We start from the raw sequence: 18,087 nt of genomic DNA, 5'->3' as shown, positions 1-18,087 counted from the left end.
GTGCAGGCCCACTCAACCACATATTAACTTGTCACATTTCAACTACGCCACCAAAGGAGGCCGAGCCTTTTCTGTCCTCTTACCCTCACTCTGGAACAGGCTGCCTAGCCAGCTCCGCATGGAAAGCCACCTTCTCCCTTTCAGAAAAAAACTGAAAACCATTCTTTTTACGGAAGCTTGGGCCTAGCGGTATACCACTCCCCCTGGAACTGACGCTGATCTTTTTTAAGCGCTTAGAGACCTGCCGGTAGTAAGCGCTCTACAAATCAAAATTAACAAAAACAATAGCTTCTGCTTCTTGCTTTTGGATCTTCAGAAATTTCAGTTTCATCCACCTTTTTGTTTGCTAACAAATGCTTAACCAAATCTAATTCTGGAAAACATATAACTACTGTAATATTAGTTTTGTTGCGGTTTAGATGTTGAAGAAATTGACACAATCCGTCCAGGGTACTGTTTTGATGGGGAATTACTGAAAACAAGCCTCATGTTTGTGGGTAAAAGGAATATGCATTGATGGGCTACAGCAGAGATTTCCAGTGTTGTTCCACGGTAGCCGCAATTGTGTCAGATTTTCTATGTAGAATAAATGTACATACCTTCAATCTATGCTGGGATTATTTAAATAGCCGTTGTTCTTCAAAATCTCGCATGGATCAAGCTTTTATGGACCAATATTGGAAAGACACCCCTGGGTTATATAGCCTTTGAGTATATCCGGGTAACGAAAGATGGACGCCTTTTGAGTGGAAAACAATAATCTAGGAGATCGCAGAGGTATAATTCTGAGGTGAATGACACTATATAGAGTCAGTGAAATTTGAAGACGAAATGACCATTGCTGTCTTCAGGGATTATTTTACATTGTCCATGGTTAGGGTGTGTAAGTGCAGAGATATTATCTCATTCTCAACACAAATTTGAAAAAAATATAATTAATAGGGTGACTGGGAGGAGGGTATTGATTTTCGACAAGAAAAGCACTATTTTCCACATACTAAGGCAGGGAGAATGGATGATTCTGTTCAGTCTTTGCCCTGCATTGCTCGGAAAATTTTCCAGTTATGAACTGTCCATCTTCAAAGATGTGATGAATTTTTTTAAAGAAAAAAATAATGTAAAGCAATATCTGACGTGGTAGTTGCATAACAGCAAATTCAAGAAGGCAGAGAACCGGCTGTGCCCTGCACACAAAAGGTAAATGATTTTCGGTTGTATTTTTAGCCTTTAACTTTGACGTCCAGTACATTTTTGTTTTCTTTTGACCGACAGGTTACAAACTATAATTACTACTATTCACTGAATGCCTGGCTGCTGCTGTGCCCCTGGTGGCTGTGTTTTGATTGGTCGATGGGCTGCGTCCCCCTTATTAAGTCATTCTGTGACTGGAGAATAATGGCTCTCGCCGCACTTTGGTTCTGCCTAATTGGCCTGATCTGGCAAGCCCTCTGCTCTGAAGACCCGCACAGAAGAAGGTAAGAGTGCCTTATTTCAGTTTCAAACTAGGCTGACCCTTCGGTATTACTTTTTTTTTTATTTTTTTAAATCTAGCGCATATGTTTTGACACTTGACCATAATTTGTCACGCCTGTGGAACCAGTAGCTCGCAAGCGCGTTTACAGTTAATGCTAATAATCCTCATTGCTTCTTCTTCGCACTTCATTGGCTCGTGAGATGCAAACTTGTGCAGGAGAGATACGGATGGCTGCTGTATTCTCTTCCTGAAGTGCCATTTCAAGATCCTTAACACCATAGGTGGTAAAAAAAAGTAATTTGTGGTCACAACAGCCTATAATTGATGTGTGTTGTGCCCCCCATTTCACAATTTCTCCGTTTTAAATTAAAATTGCATGGTGTGAATCTTTTCTTTTGATAATACTAGAGATTATTTCTTCTCAAGAAAAGTGAAAGCTTATTGAGGAAATAATTGAATGGAAAAAAACCGCGCTTGAAGGAAAAAGAAAACGATTGGTGAAATACTGTCAATAATGACACCTCTTTCACAGGATACAGTAATGACTTGTTGCCATATAGGTTCTGGATGTTGAGTCAGCCAGTTACGCATTTTGTGAAAATAAATGCGTTTAGGAACATATGAATGAAACACAACCGTAGTTGGCTGTTTCCTCATCTGCAGCAGAGTGCAGTGAATGATGAAGCCCTAAGAGGCGATTCTGTTGACTAGTTCAGAGGACTGTATGAACACAAACTTGTACAATCCTTTTACAGCTTTGTTTCCTTTGACTAGTGTGTAGTGGAGAAAGAGATGCAACACACAACCATGCAAGCATTATAGACTCAAGATATCATTTGTTTCGGCAGCTATTAAGGGGCTGGCCAGTGTTTCCATACTAAGACACCAGTAATTCCCACCCATTGTTACATCAGAAAGCTTGAAATGTTTGTTCGAGAGACAACTAATTATGTTTATATATGTGCAGATGGCTGCTTGATGACGTGACAGTCCTTGGAATGACAATTCAGAGCGCCGGTAAGCTGTGGTAGTGCATGATAGTCGGTGTGTTGACATTTGATGGTGGATGTGTACATGTACAATGGTGACTGAGTGGCTGTATGGTTGGGGCTGAATGAGCATTGGATTTTTGTTGTCTGATAGAAACTATTAGTTGTAGATTCCTTACCTAAGAATTTCCCCCAGGCGTCAGTCTGGGTCGGGAGATTCTTCAACAGCAGTACCCCTGCTCATCGGTAGGTGGTGTTGGTCGGCTCCACGTCCGTCGTCGACATCGTTGTCGCTGGAATTATGTTACAGGACTGTGACGGGTCGGACAACGCAGGAGACGGAAGGGTTGATTTAACTGCTTTTATTCGTTGTGGTTTGCGTTTTCGACTAAGTACAGGTCTATAATAGGGTAGTGGGGGTTCGGGGTTTCTCTCCCTGGTCTCTCTCCTTCCTGCCGTGGTTCTTCCCTTCCGGATTTTTCCCACTTAGCGGTGTAGGCTCACGGGTCTCTCTTGTCTCCGGGCCGTCCACGCTCAAAGAAAAGAAGGAAAGACACCAATCCTGAGTACTTGATTTCTGGTTAGCAGTGCGTAGGGAAAGGGGGTGAGGGAACACTCGGTGCGACGGCGGGTTGTACCTATCAGACCGGGGGTCCCCGTTGGTGCCCGCCCAGCCGCTGCTGCAGGTTCAGCCGGTTCCCGTCACCCGTGGTAGCAGTGAACACGAGGTGTGTCTGCCTCGGCGAGGAGGCTCTGACGACACGCTGGCTCTTGGCTGGCTGGCAAGTACCGCCTGCGTCTCTCAGCCAATCCAGGCGCTGCTCCAGCAGCAGTGCAAGGATTGGCTTGAGCAGTAGTGCGCATGTTCTGTTTAGGGCTTAAAATTTTTTGCGACCAGTCCAAACATGCGCACTAGGCTGCTCATTAGAAGAGCGGCATGGAACAACCCTCGCTCTTCTAATGAGCAGTCTAGTGCACATGTTCGGGCTGGTCCCAAAATGTTTAAACCCTAAACAGAACATGCGCACTCTGGCTGTGTGCTCCACCGACCACCTGATACATATTATCGTCGATGTCATGATGACTCATCAGACACTTGCACTGAACTCCTGCTGCCCGCCCCCTTCTGAGCCGACTGCCTCCGGCGGCCTAGGATTGCAAATGTGAGTGAGAGACTGAGAGTGACGGCAACGCTTGTTACTCAACTCGAGTGCCTCAAATTAATTAGTGGTGCAACGCCCAAGAGCCCTAATGGATGCACCGCCCCGGGTTAGGAATCTACCATTCATATAGATGTCCAACAAGAATTCACAGCGGCCTACCTGCCACTTATCTGTGGCCATCAGTTAAGCTATTTGCGCAAATGGATCTACGGAAAAGATACGCATGTCAGGTGCATACGGTGCTCTACATATGGTGCATCTCACTCCCTGGTCCCAAAGATAGCACATTCACTTCACTATAAAAGTCATGGAAAGTAGTATCCCCATATCCCTCATAACAAGGATGTCTAGTGGAATGTTCATATGAGTCCCCTTGAGCAACTTTTTCTCCCAGTTCTCACAGCTATCCATCTAGTACTTTGCGTGCTGCCGATGGCTGTATGAACATTGGATGGCGGGTGTATGAATGGATGTTGTTGGTGTGGGCCTACAAACATAACTGTATGATTGTCTGGTCAGTAATGTGTGGGAGTATACTCATGTTTGTGCAGACATACAAGGGTGGGTGTGGTGTCATATATGTATTTGGATGATAGCCATATAATGGTATGTGCGTTTGCATAATATAAGTTTATTGGCATCTGATTTTGGTTTTGCGGACATATAATTTTGGGTATTTTGGCATATGATATAGTAAATTACATTTTAGATTGTGTAGCATGCTACTTTTGATTAAAAAATATTTTTGACATTGTGAAAATTGCAGGCTGGAATGGAAGTTAAGTTTGACATGCTACAGAGGGGTTGGGACACAAGATTAATGTTTATTAGTTTTTATGTTGTGGCCACTGTTAATATTTTGGTCAACCTTAACTCTCTTTCAATTGTAGATTTTATGTACTTAATGGATTTTTTTGTTTTTCTCTTGTGCATTAGCATATAATATTGGTTTTGTTGATGTGTAATAGTGAGTATATTGGCATGTGATCTTGGTGTGTTGACATGTTATTTTTTTGTGGCAGTGTATAATGGTGTTTGTGTTGGGTGTGTCTGCATATAATGTTTGTTGTGTGGGATTTATGATGTGGGTGTCTTGGCATGTGACGTTGGTTGATGTTGGGTGATGGTGGTGGAAGTAATGTTTGTGGTGGTGTTAATAATGATTTTGGTGCTGGTGCTAATGGTGGTGGTTGCTTTAGTGGTGATGGTTGTGTTTGTGGTGGTGATTATGTCAGTTAATGTGGTGTTAATGTTGATGGTGGTAATGGTGAAAATACTGACAGTGTAAGTGGTGATGGTAATGGTGGCTGCTCCCACACCTCTAAAGGTGGAAAGGCCTATAGTGCCAAGGGTTATATTATCTCTTCACCAGAAGATTTTGATTTTAAAAATCTGTTCTGAAGTTCAGTAAAGCCATAAAAAAAGTTTGTTTTTTAAATTGAGCCCAGAGATCAGTGGACTGTTTCTTTTACACCCCCAATCCCGGGACTGACTTTTATTTTGTCTCTCAATGTTTGTGAACATCAGGAGATTTTTTTTCTTCCCCTATTTAGATAGGTTACAGGTTACATTTTACAAGCATTTGCAATAGACATTAATTGTATGAAAGTAATTAAAAAAAAGAAAAAATGCAACTGTCTAAAGGTGGCTGCATATATGTGCAAAACTAAAAATTACCCATCACAAAAATAAATTACAAAAAAAGATTAACTTAAAGCAGAGAATTTAACATCAGGCATGTCACTGAAGTATCCTACTTTTAAGGTGGATATGCACAAACACATTGCCATCATGCAGAGTGAAGAGTACCAATCATTGAAGTGGGTTGATTCTTGCTCCATAGTTTATGCTGTGGTTAGCAGAAGTGAAGGGTGAATGACAATACAGCAGACACATGTATGAGGAGGGCTGAATGAAGCTTTTGTGCATACATATACTTGTATGTACTTATGCTATGATTTCTTCTGAAAACATAGGCCAGTCTCAGTCCTTAAAAAAAAGAGATTAAACAAAATGTCTCTCTGGGGCAATGCCAAGATGATGGCTGCACCAGATGAGCACTAGCGAACTCCGCGGTTACCCCGTGCAAAATCCTTCCGTTATTCTCCACACCCAGCCATACCTCAAAGCTAATTGTTGCCCAGATTGCCCGCTCTCTTGGCGGTCACAAATTACAGGGCCGACGAGTGCTTATAACCTCTGTTTTGGCGCATTAGGTGGCACAACTTTTGTAGGTTAGTTCTTTGGCAGTGCAGTCTTGCTGCCATATAGGGATGGTGCTTGGAAGAAGCCAGTGAGAGGAGGCATGAGATCTGGTGGCCCCTCCAGTCTCCTTGGGCCGTCCTGGAGAGCCGACAGCTACCCTTTTCGGGGATAGTCCCTTGCCTGCCGAGGCCTGGGTCCTGAGCGGACTCGCAAGGGTACTCTGAATGCCCCTCGACACAAGAAAACCGACAAGATGGGGAGAAGAAAGACTGCCCCTTTCAGTATCCTTGGGACGTCCTGGAGAGCCGGACGCTGACCCCTGCCTCTGTACTTCTTCGCTTGCTGGGACCTGGGCCCCGGAGAGGCTTGAGGAGGAGCACTACATGGAGCAGAGGCCCTGCTCGATTGCCAGTGATTGCATGGTCCCATTTGCGACAGGGCACGGCGGCACCAGATCAGACTGGGCTGGCCGACAACCACACTTCACCTCCCCCCACCCCCATTGCGGGAGCAGCTTGTGGGCCTGGCAATGCCTACTCCCCATGATGACTTGTGCTGCTGACAATACAGTACTTCTACCAACGAGAGAACACAGAACTACAAAACTTAGCCGGAGGACCTGAGCTGCAGATGTGGAGCAGTGCAACCTTAATGAATCAATGCAAGTGAGCACCGCAGTGAGTCTCATACAAAGATTCTCCCCGCTTCTGACCCCCTGAGACTAATGCCCTGCATGACTGACCTCTCGGCACCCCATGCTTGGCCCATTGTTTGCTTGTCTGGCCTTGACCCTGCTGTGAGCAGCATGACTCGTGAGCCTCTTTGCTCTTCACTCCCTCAATGGCCCTGATTGACTGGGAGTGGTTGTAGACCAGTTGAGGGGTGAAGGTTGCTGGCGCCCTGCAGAAGTTTGAGGTAACACAGCCTATTATTGCCTTCTTGGACACCACTGGCCCTTTTCGGTGTCTGATCACCCTGGAATCTGCTCATTAGACCGTAATGTTGCCTACATAAATCGTACTCCAGCTTCCCCTCCCCACAGGCCCCTACTCCTTTTGCTGTTTTGTTCAAGCAGGCCCCAGGGATACGAAGAACGGTACTGTTTATCTGTGAAGGGGACACTTGTCTCTGTCTGGTCACTCTTGGATTGTCCCTATCAAGTTGCATGTTGTGTTGGGGGCCTCATACTGAATAGAACAGCGACCTACAGATCCGGCTCATCAGCAGAACGCGCCTGATAGCTACAGCCGGGCGTGGTACCGCAGACTATGCCCGATGTTGATGATGGCCTGGGCACTGGTGAGCTGGGAAGAGAACCCGCTTCCCTCTCTCCTACCGCTGGACTGTGTGTGCGTGCCACTGTGGGGAATAGAGAGCTACTGCTGCTTTCTTACTTCTACTAAAGGAGCCATACTGAAGGAAATAATGACGGTGAAACCATCTACCAAGCCTCTACCACAGGTCCTCAGCGACCCAGCGCCACTGTCTATTCTTACAGATCAGGCTCTAGACACTCAGAGTCACCTCAAAGCCGCTCTTCATGCACATTCCACGCAATTTGAGAAGGTGCTTCAAGCAATCCTGGACACTAAAACATCATCAATGACCAAGATTAACACCGTCTCTCTAGATGTGAATCTGTTAAGGGCCTATCATTGAAAGTTGGCCAACCGGGTGGATGACATGGAATCTGCCCTGACTGCCTTGAGAATCACAGTGCAAGAGCTGCAGGTACAGTTGAAAGCGATGAGTGCAGATGTAGCTTCTCTACACAGCAGGGCAGAAGATGCTGAAGGGCGCTCTAGGGGCAATAATGTCCACCTGCTGGGATTCCCATAACGTTCTGAGGGGCCTAGTGTGGAACTGTTTAGCAAAACCTGGCTGATGGAGACAAGGCTGGCAGACAAAATGGCTAAATTCTTCTCCGTGGAGAGAGCACATCGGATACTGGGCAGGCTGCCTCCACTGGGAGCTCCACCGCGGCCCATTATTCCCCGCCTTCTCAATTATCGGGACCACGACTTGGTGCTGCAACAATTTCGAAGGGCCCCAGTCAATTTGAGAATGTTGTGATGATGACGTATCCTTATTTTACAGCAGGAGTGCAACGCCTCCTAATCAAGGGTCAGACAATGCTTCTGTGAGTTACACTTTAAATATGCACTTCTGTTCCCAGCTAAACTAAGGGTGGCCGATGGCGAAACGACTTGTGTCTTTCCCACCCCAAAGGAGGTGTGGACTTGGTTGCACACTAAGAGACTGGCTCAGGCTCCTCCTGAGGAAACAACTGCCGGGGAATGGTTGGTGCTCTGATCCCAATTACGGAATCAGAAATCCATCAAAACCTGACCATCTGGAGATCAGGTGGCGGCGATGTAGGCACCGATGGTGACAGAGGCTTCACAACACAGCACAAATCCAGTTGCTCTTTTGCAAATGGAACACTCATCAGAATCTGGCTTGGACACATGTGTCTCTGTGTCCTTGATAGCTGGTGTTCACCAGGGCCTGAAAATGACACCACAATCAGCACATGACTTGTAGCATACATTTGCCTGGGCCCCAGAAGTGCATACCTGAACACCTGTACTGCTGGCACAACTGGGCATTTCCAAGGTAAGCCACTGAGATTTCAGTGGACTGAAAGTTTAGTCCTCCGAATCGGGCTCATGCCACGGTGAAGCTGGGAACTTCTTTTTCCATGCTCCACAGAGACTCCAAAGTGGACATGTTTTGCCCATTGAACAGTTTCCTTAGTTTTTGGTCATTTGTTAAGGGCGTTGGGCCAGGGACTCAAATGTCACCTAATCTGGGGTATGAAGAATTGCTATGCTGTTTTTGTTTGTTTTTTTGGAGTCTTTGCATACAGTCTGTCATATTTGTTTTGCCTATCAATGGTGGAGAGGGTTGCGGTGCACCAGTGTGGGCAGTTTTAGATATGGGGTGCCTGACGACTTGAGGCATCTGTTAGTTGCCTGGAGCACACGTTATCATACCACGCGATGGGAATATGCACGGACAGTCTTACCTCGCAGTACAATGTGCTAACATGGAAGGTGCGAGGTATGGCAACTCCTGCTAAACGATACCCCATTTATGCTTACCTCACGCACCTCCACACACATATTTCCATGTTGCAGGAAACACACCTCACAGCCGCAGAACTCCAAAAGGTCTGCACAGAAGGAGTGCTTATATGGATTGCTCCAGGGCTCCTATATATGGTGGATGGTCCTATATAGTGTGGATGTTTGGAGCAGATCTGTGATACTGGAGGGACACCTGACACTCTTAGCGGTTTATGCACCTAACCCCAATCAGTCAGATTGCTTTGATATGCTTACCCCTGTGCTTTTCCGGGATCCCAATGCACCAGGCATCTGGTGCGGGGACTTCAATTGTGTAACAGATGTGAATTGTGACAGCTCTCTCCCTCCCTTGTGCAATGCGGCATGTATTAGGACAACGCAACCCTTCCGTAATTGGTTGACTCAAAAGCGCTTATATGATACGTGACGCCTGAGGTGCCTGGCAAACCACAAATACTCATTTTATTCCCTAGTTATGACATCCACACCAGACTCGATCTGATTCAATGTACTGACTGAATGGGGACGCTGGTTACCCGATCAGAATATCTGGCCCTTACTTTATCGGACCATTGTCCGTTGGAAATAGTTCTACAGTGGGATAGACCATGTCTGAGAATTCCCACCTGGCGACTACAGACTGATGCATTGCTAGAGCCCCTATTTCAGGAGTATTTATCGAAATGCATAACTCAATACATTGATCTCAATAAGGGATCCACCTCATCCAGGGCTCTGGAATAGGATCCGCACAAAGTGGTCATACAGGGTCATTGCAAGACTGCTAGGGGGGTCTTTAGCGTGCTACAGGATGAATTGCTGACGGTGGAGGAGGAGGAGCTGCCCCCTTTGGAGAGAGAAGTGGCTGCTCACGTGTCAGGGGTTGAGCGTCTCCAGCAACTCCGTAAACAGTACAGGGAAGCAGAGGCACAATTAAGACAGTATGATTATAAGTGTTGCCTTGTCATGTTGTATGCAGATGGTGATTGTTTGGGCAGGTTCCAGGCATGGTTGGTTAAGGAATACCAGCAGTGCGCCCCAATTGAAGCTATTAGATGTGAGGATGGCTCGTTGGTAGTCACGCAGGCTGGTATTAGTAATCCATTCCGTGACTTTTATCACACTCTTTACTTAGCTGAGGACACCCCTGTTCTGTATCTGTTGAGTGGTTTCTTGAGCAGGCTACCACTTCCTCACCTGTTTCCGCTTCACAGGGCCGACTTGGATGAGCCCATCCAGTTGGAGGAGATACAAGCGGCCATAGCTCTGTTTCCCCAGAACAAAATGCCAGGCACAGATGGGCTGCCAATTGAGTACTGTGCCATCTACTCTGCCCTAATTACCCAGCATCTCCCGGATGTGTTTAATGAAGCTAAAGCGAATGTCCAGCTTCCAGACTCGCTGCATGAGGCGTTAATCGTGGTGCTCCACAAACCCGGTCGGGACCCCTTAGATGTGCACTTGTATAGTCCGTTATCCCTCCTTAACCTAGACTGTAAAGTCTTAGGGAAGGTGCTTGCAGACAAATTGCTTCCAATATTCAACAAAGTAGTGCATGATGATCAATCAGGATTCATTCTTGGGCGTAGCACTTTCCTCAAAATCCAGCGGATATTGCAGCTCACGCAAGACACACCGCCAGAGGCAAACGGCAGAGTAGCCATGTCCCTTGACATTGAAAAAGTTTTTGATACCCTGAGCTGGGGTTTTTGTTGGCAACTCTGGAGAACATAGGATTCCGGCCCGGGTTTCTGGGCTGGATTTGCACGTTGTACTCTAACAAAACGGCTAGAGTTTGGGCTAGTCAGTTAGTTTCAGATCGCTTCCCAATACGGAGGGGCACTAGACAGGGGTGCCCTCTATCACCATTACTCTTCGTGATCGTTATGGAGCTATTGGCCTGTCGGTTGCATATGCAGGCTCGGGATTGAGAGATTCAGGAGCTGGACATTCATCACATTGTGTCACTTTATGCAGACGATGCCTTGGTCTTTTTACGCGAGATCAGGGTTTTCCTTCCGAGCTTTATGTGCTTATTTGATGATTTTGGGGTTGTCTCTGGGCTCAAGGTCAATTGGCCCGAATCCTGTCTGTACCCTCTTACTTTGACTCCTGTGCCTCCTAGAGATGTTTCACCAGACCACCGTCTCCAAATGGTGTCATAACACATTTAAATTCCTGGGCGTTTAAATTTACCACACCAATAGGGCACTTAAGGAGGGCATTGTAGAAAGGGTGCTATGATCGATTTGAAGATCCCCCTCTTTTTGGCGTGCATAACGATTGCTAAAAAGAGTGCTGCCCATTTTTTTTTTACTGTGCTTCCGATAGTGCTCCTCAAATGGTTTTTCGGGAGTTGAATAGTCTCCTTTTGGAATTGATATGGGGGGGTCAGACACTGTTGGGAGGCTCTTGCCATAGCACAGAGACCCCTACTTGAAGGAGGGCTTGGCGTGCCAAACTTTGAAATGTTTTATGGTGAGGCACAACTGCAGTGGTCACTGCACTGGTTGGACGTGACTCCTTGTCCTGAGAGGACGGCCATCTGCACAATACTGGGTCAGACAAGTGTTTATACCTAGTTGACGGAACGAGATTGTCAACCGCAATGAGGGACGTGCTTGATGACAACACCGCGGATGTGTTGGCATCGGTTCGTGCATGGTATAACCCCACATTCCTTACTCACCATCAGTAGAGCTGGGACACTTAGCGGCATTCGGGAATTGGCTGGGAAGCATGATGTGACGCTGTGGTGGGCAGAGGGGATTGACAGTTTGGGAGATCTCTTTCACAAGGGTATACTTATGACTTTCCAGGACATAATGGGCACCTATAACCATGGGCGTGGGCCTCTTTTTGATGTACAAAGCCATCCAACGCATAGTATCGACTACTTGGGAGGCCAGAGAAGCGGAACTGTCCCCATCACCCATACTACACGCACTCCTCATGCATGGTAGCACTATCTCTATGTTATACTTAGCACTGATATCTGGTGCATTGGAGGACAATGGGAGAGTGCTGACCAGGTGAAACCGTGTCCTTCCTCAGCCATTGACTGACCAGTCTTGGGCACGAGCACTTCAGCACCTAAAGGAGGTGTCAATATCTCTATAGCCTGACGTAGGACAGTTATCCAGGCTCTCATCTTGAGCACATTGGATTACGGCAACGCCCTATATCTAGGGATCGCTGAGTACCTGTTTAGCCGCCTGCAGCTCATACAGAATGATGCTGCCAGACTGATCTGTAATAGCCCCAAAAGGAGCTCATCAACAGCTTGCCTCAGTCGGCTGCACTGGCTCCCAGTACGGAAAAGAGCCAGGTTTAAATTACTCTGCTTTGTTCATAAGGCACTCCATGAGTCAAGGCCAGCGATATTGCATGGCAAATGAACTTTCTACAAACCCAGTAAAGTGGTGCGCTCTTCCCATCAAGCCTTGATTCGCAGAACACCAATCAGGAGAGCCAGGATGGGTGGCCGCTTGTTTGGTCATCTAGCGGCACTATGTTGAAATTCTTTACCTCTGGAAATGCGGCTTACGGAGGATCTTTTTATTTTTGTAAGTGCTTGAAGATCTAGCTTTACCCTGTTTAGTGTTATTCAAGTTGCAGAGCTTCTGTTTGTCTGATCCAACGTCGGGATGTCCCTATGGGAATGATGGTTGCACTTTATAAATAAAAATAAATATATTAGAATCACAGTTTTGGTTTTACACAATTTAATTACACACACCATGCAGCTCTTTCTGCCAAGCGCATTAAACGTATGATCCCTGCATCCATGCCTGGGTGTCCGCAGTGCAAGTTGGTGGAAGCGTTTTTTTACCATATGGTATGCAAACACCCGCCACTACAACTTAAATGAGTGGAGGTAATGACCATCACAGCTGAACACGCCTTAGAACCCACTGTAGTATACTCATAAATGAAGTCCAACTCAAGAAGTATGGTATAAGATGAGTTCTTTATTACAGCCCCCCGCACACGGGAATAACACCACCAACGCTGACAGTCTCCACAGCAGAACTGTCTTACTACAGAACTCACACACACAATACATTCTACAATCTAGAACTGTATGACTCTTATACATCTTAAAGCTATATACTACACAATCCCCCTTCTTTAATGAAAACAAAAAAAAAAAAAAAAAAAAAAATGAATAAATAAATAAATGTAACTTAAAATCTACATATTATTAAGTACAATCAAAAATTTCTAGCAATTTTGGTTTCTTGACAATTCTACCACTAGACGTTTTAACAATGTTTTCATCGCAAGACACTTGTGGTAAAACAGGATCCTGAACATTTTGATGATTGCCCCCCAGAGAAACATTTTCATCACATGGAACCTCTGGAACAGGAACACTATCTGGAACAACACTACAATCTTGTGAAACCTCCAAATTAACATCAGAAGATATCCTTTGATTAACATTTTCATCATTTGGATTAGAATCATCAATATGTTGTGACAATTTACATGTATCTAGCCACCAAAAATTCTTGCATTTGTTCCGCTCTTCAGATTCAGAACTATATGAAACTGGTGCCAGACGACTACAATGCCAAACCTCACCATTTTGAAGTAAAGCTGTGTTATTCATAACTTTGACAACCAACTTGGGCTCACTAAACTTGCTTTCAGTCTTAGACACTTTCCTAGCACTTTTAATTCTAACCCATTGACCACTCTGTAAATTAACTTGTTTAGTACCATGTTTTAAATCATAATAGGACTTGTTTCTCATTTGAGAATCTTTGATATTCTCTCTTACAACAGGAATATCACACAAAACCATCCCACTTTTATTCAACCATCCTGGATTAATCTTTGAATGGGGAATCCTCCCTCTCATTAAGGAAAAAGGACTTTTACCAGTAGTACCATGAATAGTACTTCTATAGGCCCAAAGGAGTTTTTTTAATTCTTCTTCCCAAGATAGGTCACCTTTGTTAGCAAGTTGTATGACACCCTTAATACTGCGGTTAGCTCTCTCAACAATACCATTGCCACTAGGATGATATAATGCTGTGAATCTCTGTTGAACCCCAGAAGCACTCAGATAATTTTTCATCTCACAGGATTTGAACTGTACACCATTATCAGATAAGATAAACTTAGGGAAACCTTCTCTTAAAAAGATATCATCTAAGAATGTTATCACTGTTTTGGTAGTGATGGTATCCACAACACACATTTCTAACCATCGTGAAAAGGTATCGACGAGTACCAAAATGTATTTCTGCGAATTATCATGCCAACAAATTGGTCCCATGCAGTCAATAGCTACAACTTCCCAAGGAAAATTGGGGCAACTAGGAGAAGCTAAAGGTGGATTGAAAGTTTTCAATGTTTTATCCGAAACTTCGCACTTAACACACGATCTTACACACCTTTCTACATCTAAGTCAATCTTAGGCCACCAATACAGTTCTTTTAGACGCAATTTGGTGCGAGTGATTCCTGAATGCCCCTCGTGGCCTAAACTAATTATTTTATTCCTTAAGTTTTTCGGTGGTACAATTTTGTCACCCCGTAAAACAAACTCGTCTGAAAGACTCAGTTCATTCCGAACTTCCCAAAAACCACGCAAGTCATCATTCACAAATTTTTTATCAATTCCATTCCATCCTTTCATAATTAATTGTTTAAGAACAAGTAGAATTTGATCTGAATTCTCTGCTTCAAGCCATTCCTCTTTACTAAAACTGCACTGGACTTTTGACGAAATGTGAGCTACTGAGAATTCATTCCAAGGATTCATATCGAGCTCAACTAAAGGTAAAGACATGCGACTCAAAAAATCTGCAGTAAAATTTTTAGCCCCAGGAACGTATTGCACCTCGTACATGAAATCTTGCAATCTCATTGATAACCTCGCTATCCTGGCTGTGGCACTGGTTAACCCTTCAGTGGTTAGTAACTTAGTCAAAGGCTTATGATCACACCGTAAAATAAACTTCCTACCCCAAAGAAATTTTCTAAAATGTTCTAGGGCCCACACACAAGCCAGGGTCTCTCTTTCAACAACTGAATAACGTTCCTCAGTAGGGGTAAGGGATCTTGAAGCAAAGGCAATAATAACTTCTGCATTATTCTCACCCAATTGTGTAAGCACACTCCCTAACCCCTTGCTACTGGCATCAGTGGTGACAATAGTTCGTGCACCAGGGTCAAATCCTTGGAGACTAGGTGCTTGCGCTACAGCTTTTTTTATTTCTTCAAAAGACTTTTGACATGAATTACACCAAATAAATTGTGCCTTATTTTTGAGAAGAGATCTCATTACACAAGTTTTTTCTGAAAACTTGTCCACAAATTTAGAGTAAAACTCTGCTAGTCCCAAAAAGGATCTAAGGTCTTCTTTAGATTTGGGAGGGGGAGCATCTTTAATGGCTCTTACTAAGCTGGCCTTGGGTCTAATACCTAAAGAACTTACTTCATGGCCTAGGTAAGTTACACTATTTTCTGCAAATTTACATTTTGAAAGCTCCGCCGTAACCCCTTTATTTTGTAAGATATTCATGACTTTCCTTAAACGCTCATCATGAACCTTCTTATTAGGACCCATTATAAGAATATCGTCCTGAAAGAAAATTATACCTTGCATATCACCCAGAAGTTCGTACATAAGCCTTTGAAATACCGCAGCCGCGGATGCTAACCCAAATGGCATGCGACGAAATTGGTAACAACCAAAAGGGGTACAAAAGGCTGTAAGGTGTTTACTCAATGGATGTAACGAAACTTGATGATATGCACATGACAAATCAATTGTTGAAAACCATTTAGCCCCTTTGGTGAGTGCAAGCATTTCATCGATTCTCGGGAGAGGAAACTGATCAACAATTATATTCTCATTCAAATATCTCAAATCTATGCACATGCGAATTTTCCCATTAGACCGTCTAGCAATCACTATGGGAGAAATCCATTCAGATGCCTCAATTGGTTCAATAATATTTGCATCTAATAATTTCTTTAATTCATTTTTAACCTCATCTCGAACAATTAATGGAATGTGTCGTACTTTATGAACTCTAGGAACTGCATTGGGTTTGGTCAAAATTTGGTGCGAAAAACCTTTAAGGTTTCCAATGTTGCCACTAAACAATTTTGGAAACTCTTCTAAAACCCATTTCTTAGTATTCTCCGCTTCACACATGACAAGCACTTGCTCAGGACTATTCGGATTCAAAATGATACTTAAAGAACGTTGGTCTCTCCAACCTAAAACTGAAGGCCCATCTTGAGCTACATACAATTTACATAGTGCTCTTCTACCCTTGAACTCAAAAATTAAAGATCTGAAACCCAACATATCAATTTTTTGCCCCGTGAAACTTTCTGGATTCACATCAGTGGGTTGCAATTGTGGACCAATGGCATTAACAAATTTGTCATTCCAAACTGATTTAGCAATGATAGTGAAAGGAGACCCAGAGTCCGCTGCAACCTGTAACACCACACCTCCAAAGGAAATCATACATAAAGGTTTGTTGCTATCATTGCTCGTAATATTGACCACAACATGTTTTGTAATGCCGCTGGAAATACTCGAGTTCTCTGGAGAGTCTTCATCTTCATTGTTGTCTGACAAATCTGAATTGCTGTTAGTGATGCAACTTACATGTGATTTTTTATAACGCTTCCTTCTACAAACTTTAGAAAAATGTCCCACGATTCCGCATACAGAACATTTTGTAGATTTAGCAGGACATTTTTCAAATCTCGCAGTATGCGCAGTACTTCCGCATCTGTAACATACAAAGCCGGACTGAGAAGAAGAATTTTCCTCTTTCTTGGTGTAAGGTGGTTTCCAATTGCTTTGATACGATTTAGATTGTTTGTACGTAACACTTTTGTCTTTTCTGGTGTCAGTAACTTTATTAACAGTGACTGTCTCAGTTGAATGAGAAACAGCTTTAGCACACCTTTCTGACAATTCCGCCTTCTTAACTAATGTAATGATGTCTTTAAGGCTAGAGTCACCTTCAATCCAGAGTTTGTCTTGGATACTTTTATTCTTTGTACACATGACTATTTGGTCTCTAATCATGTCGTCATGTAAAGCCCCAAATTTGCACTTTATGGCAAGATTCTTTAAAGCGGAGACATAATCTTCGATTGATTCATTAGTCTCCTGTTTCCGTTTATAAAATGTGCGTCTAGATACTGCCGCACACACAATAGGTGAGTAATGCTCATCAAGATCAGCAATTGCGCACTTGAACACGTCAACATCTGCGCTCCTCTCATTTTTCTGCATCTGATTATATACCCTGAGACCTTCAGGTCCTAAACAATGCATTAAAATTCTTTTTTTCCTTTCAGGAGACATAATACTACCATTATCCTCCAAGGTAGCAATGTAATTAATGAAATACTCTTTCCATTCTTGCCATTTAATAACGGGTTCTCCAGGATTAACTAAGAATTCTTTTGGATTGCTGAGAGTTATGCTGACATTTGTACTTTGTGAGTTCTTGCTTGCAGTGGAGACTGTGCTAGATTCACCATCCATGTTCACTTAACTTTAAATGTCTACTATAAATAAGTATGGCAAATAATAAAATGGTAATGGAGGAATTTCTATGCAAAACGGTAAATTTCTTGAACTGAAAACTGTCTGAAACGATGTTCCGATCGAAATGCTTCACTTGTATTGCATTTCTAGCACTGATCAGATAACCAAGATGGCCGCCAGGGTCACGTTGCGTGACCTCGTAACACACGTAGACTGACGTATTGCGCGTTGCTCTGCCACCAGCTAGAAGCGTCTTTCAAAGCAAGCTTACGCGCTGAAGAATGGACGTCGTCACTCGCGCGAGGTAAGCAATACTGAAGTCTTAAAATAACTGCCGCACTTTCAAATATACGCAGCACTAGCGTTGGCAGGGTTGACTAAATGGATAAACAAACAAAAAGAAAACTATCTCACGGATTGCTAGCAAGCGCAATTGGACTCACGCACAAGTTGTAACTTCCGTTGTGATTCCTTTCGTCGTATAATCCATAAATTTCCCAAATTGAGTCTGAAATCACGCACTCGTTCCAAACGTTGGCAGGGGGCTGAGCATCCTTGTCGCCAATTCAATGTAGTATACTCATAAATGAAGTCCAACTCAAGAAGTATGGTATAAGATGAGTTCTTT

At 43.9% G+C, this 18,087-nt stretch overlaps 1 protein-coding gene across 1 annotated transcript in view; it reads left to right on the top strand.

Moving 5' to 3' along the window:
* TMTC4 (transmembrane O-mannosyltransferase targeting cadherins 4) overlaps positions 1 to 18,087 on the top strand; it is a 724,433-nt gene that overhangs the window by 307,939 nt on the left and 398,407 nt on the right. Inside the window, exon 9 of the mRNA XM_085622264.1 lies at positions 1,273 to 1,475. Within this exon, the coding sequence (XP_085478390.1) occupies positions 1,273 to 1,475 (203 nt within the window). The remainder of the gene's footprint in view (positions 1 to 1,272; positions 1,476 to 18,087) is intronic.

This window comes from Triturus cristatus, chromosome 8 (assembly GCF_964204655.1).
Source record: "Triturus cristatus chromosome 8, aTriCri1.1, whole genome shotgun sequence".
NCBI classification, from domain to species: domain Eukaryota; kingdom Metazoa; phylum Chordata; class Amphibia; order Caudata; family Salamandridae; genus Triturus; species Triturus cristatus.
This window is presented reverse-complemented; position numbering and strand designations above follow the sequence as displayed.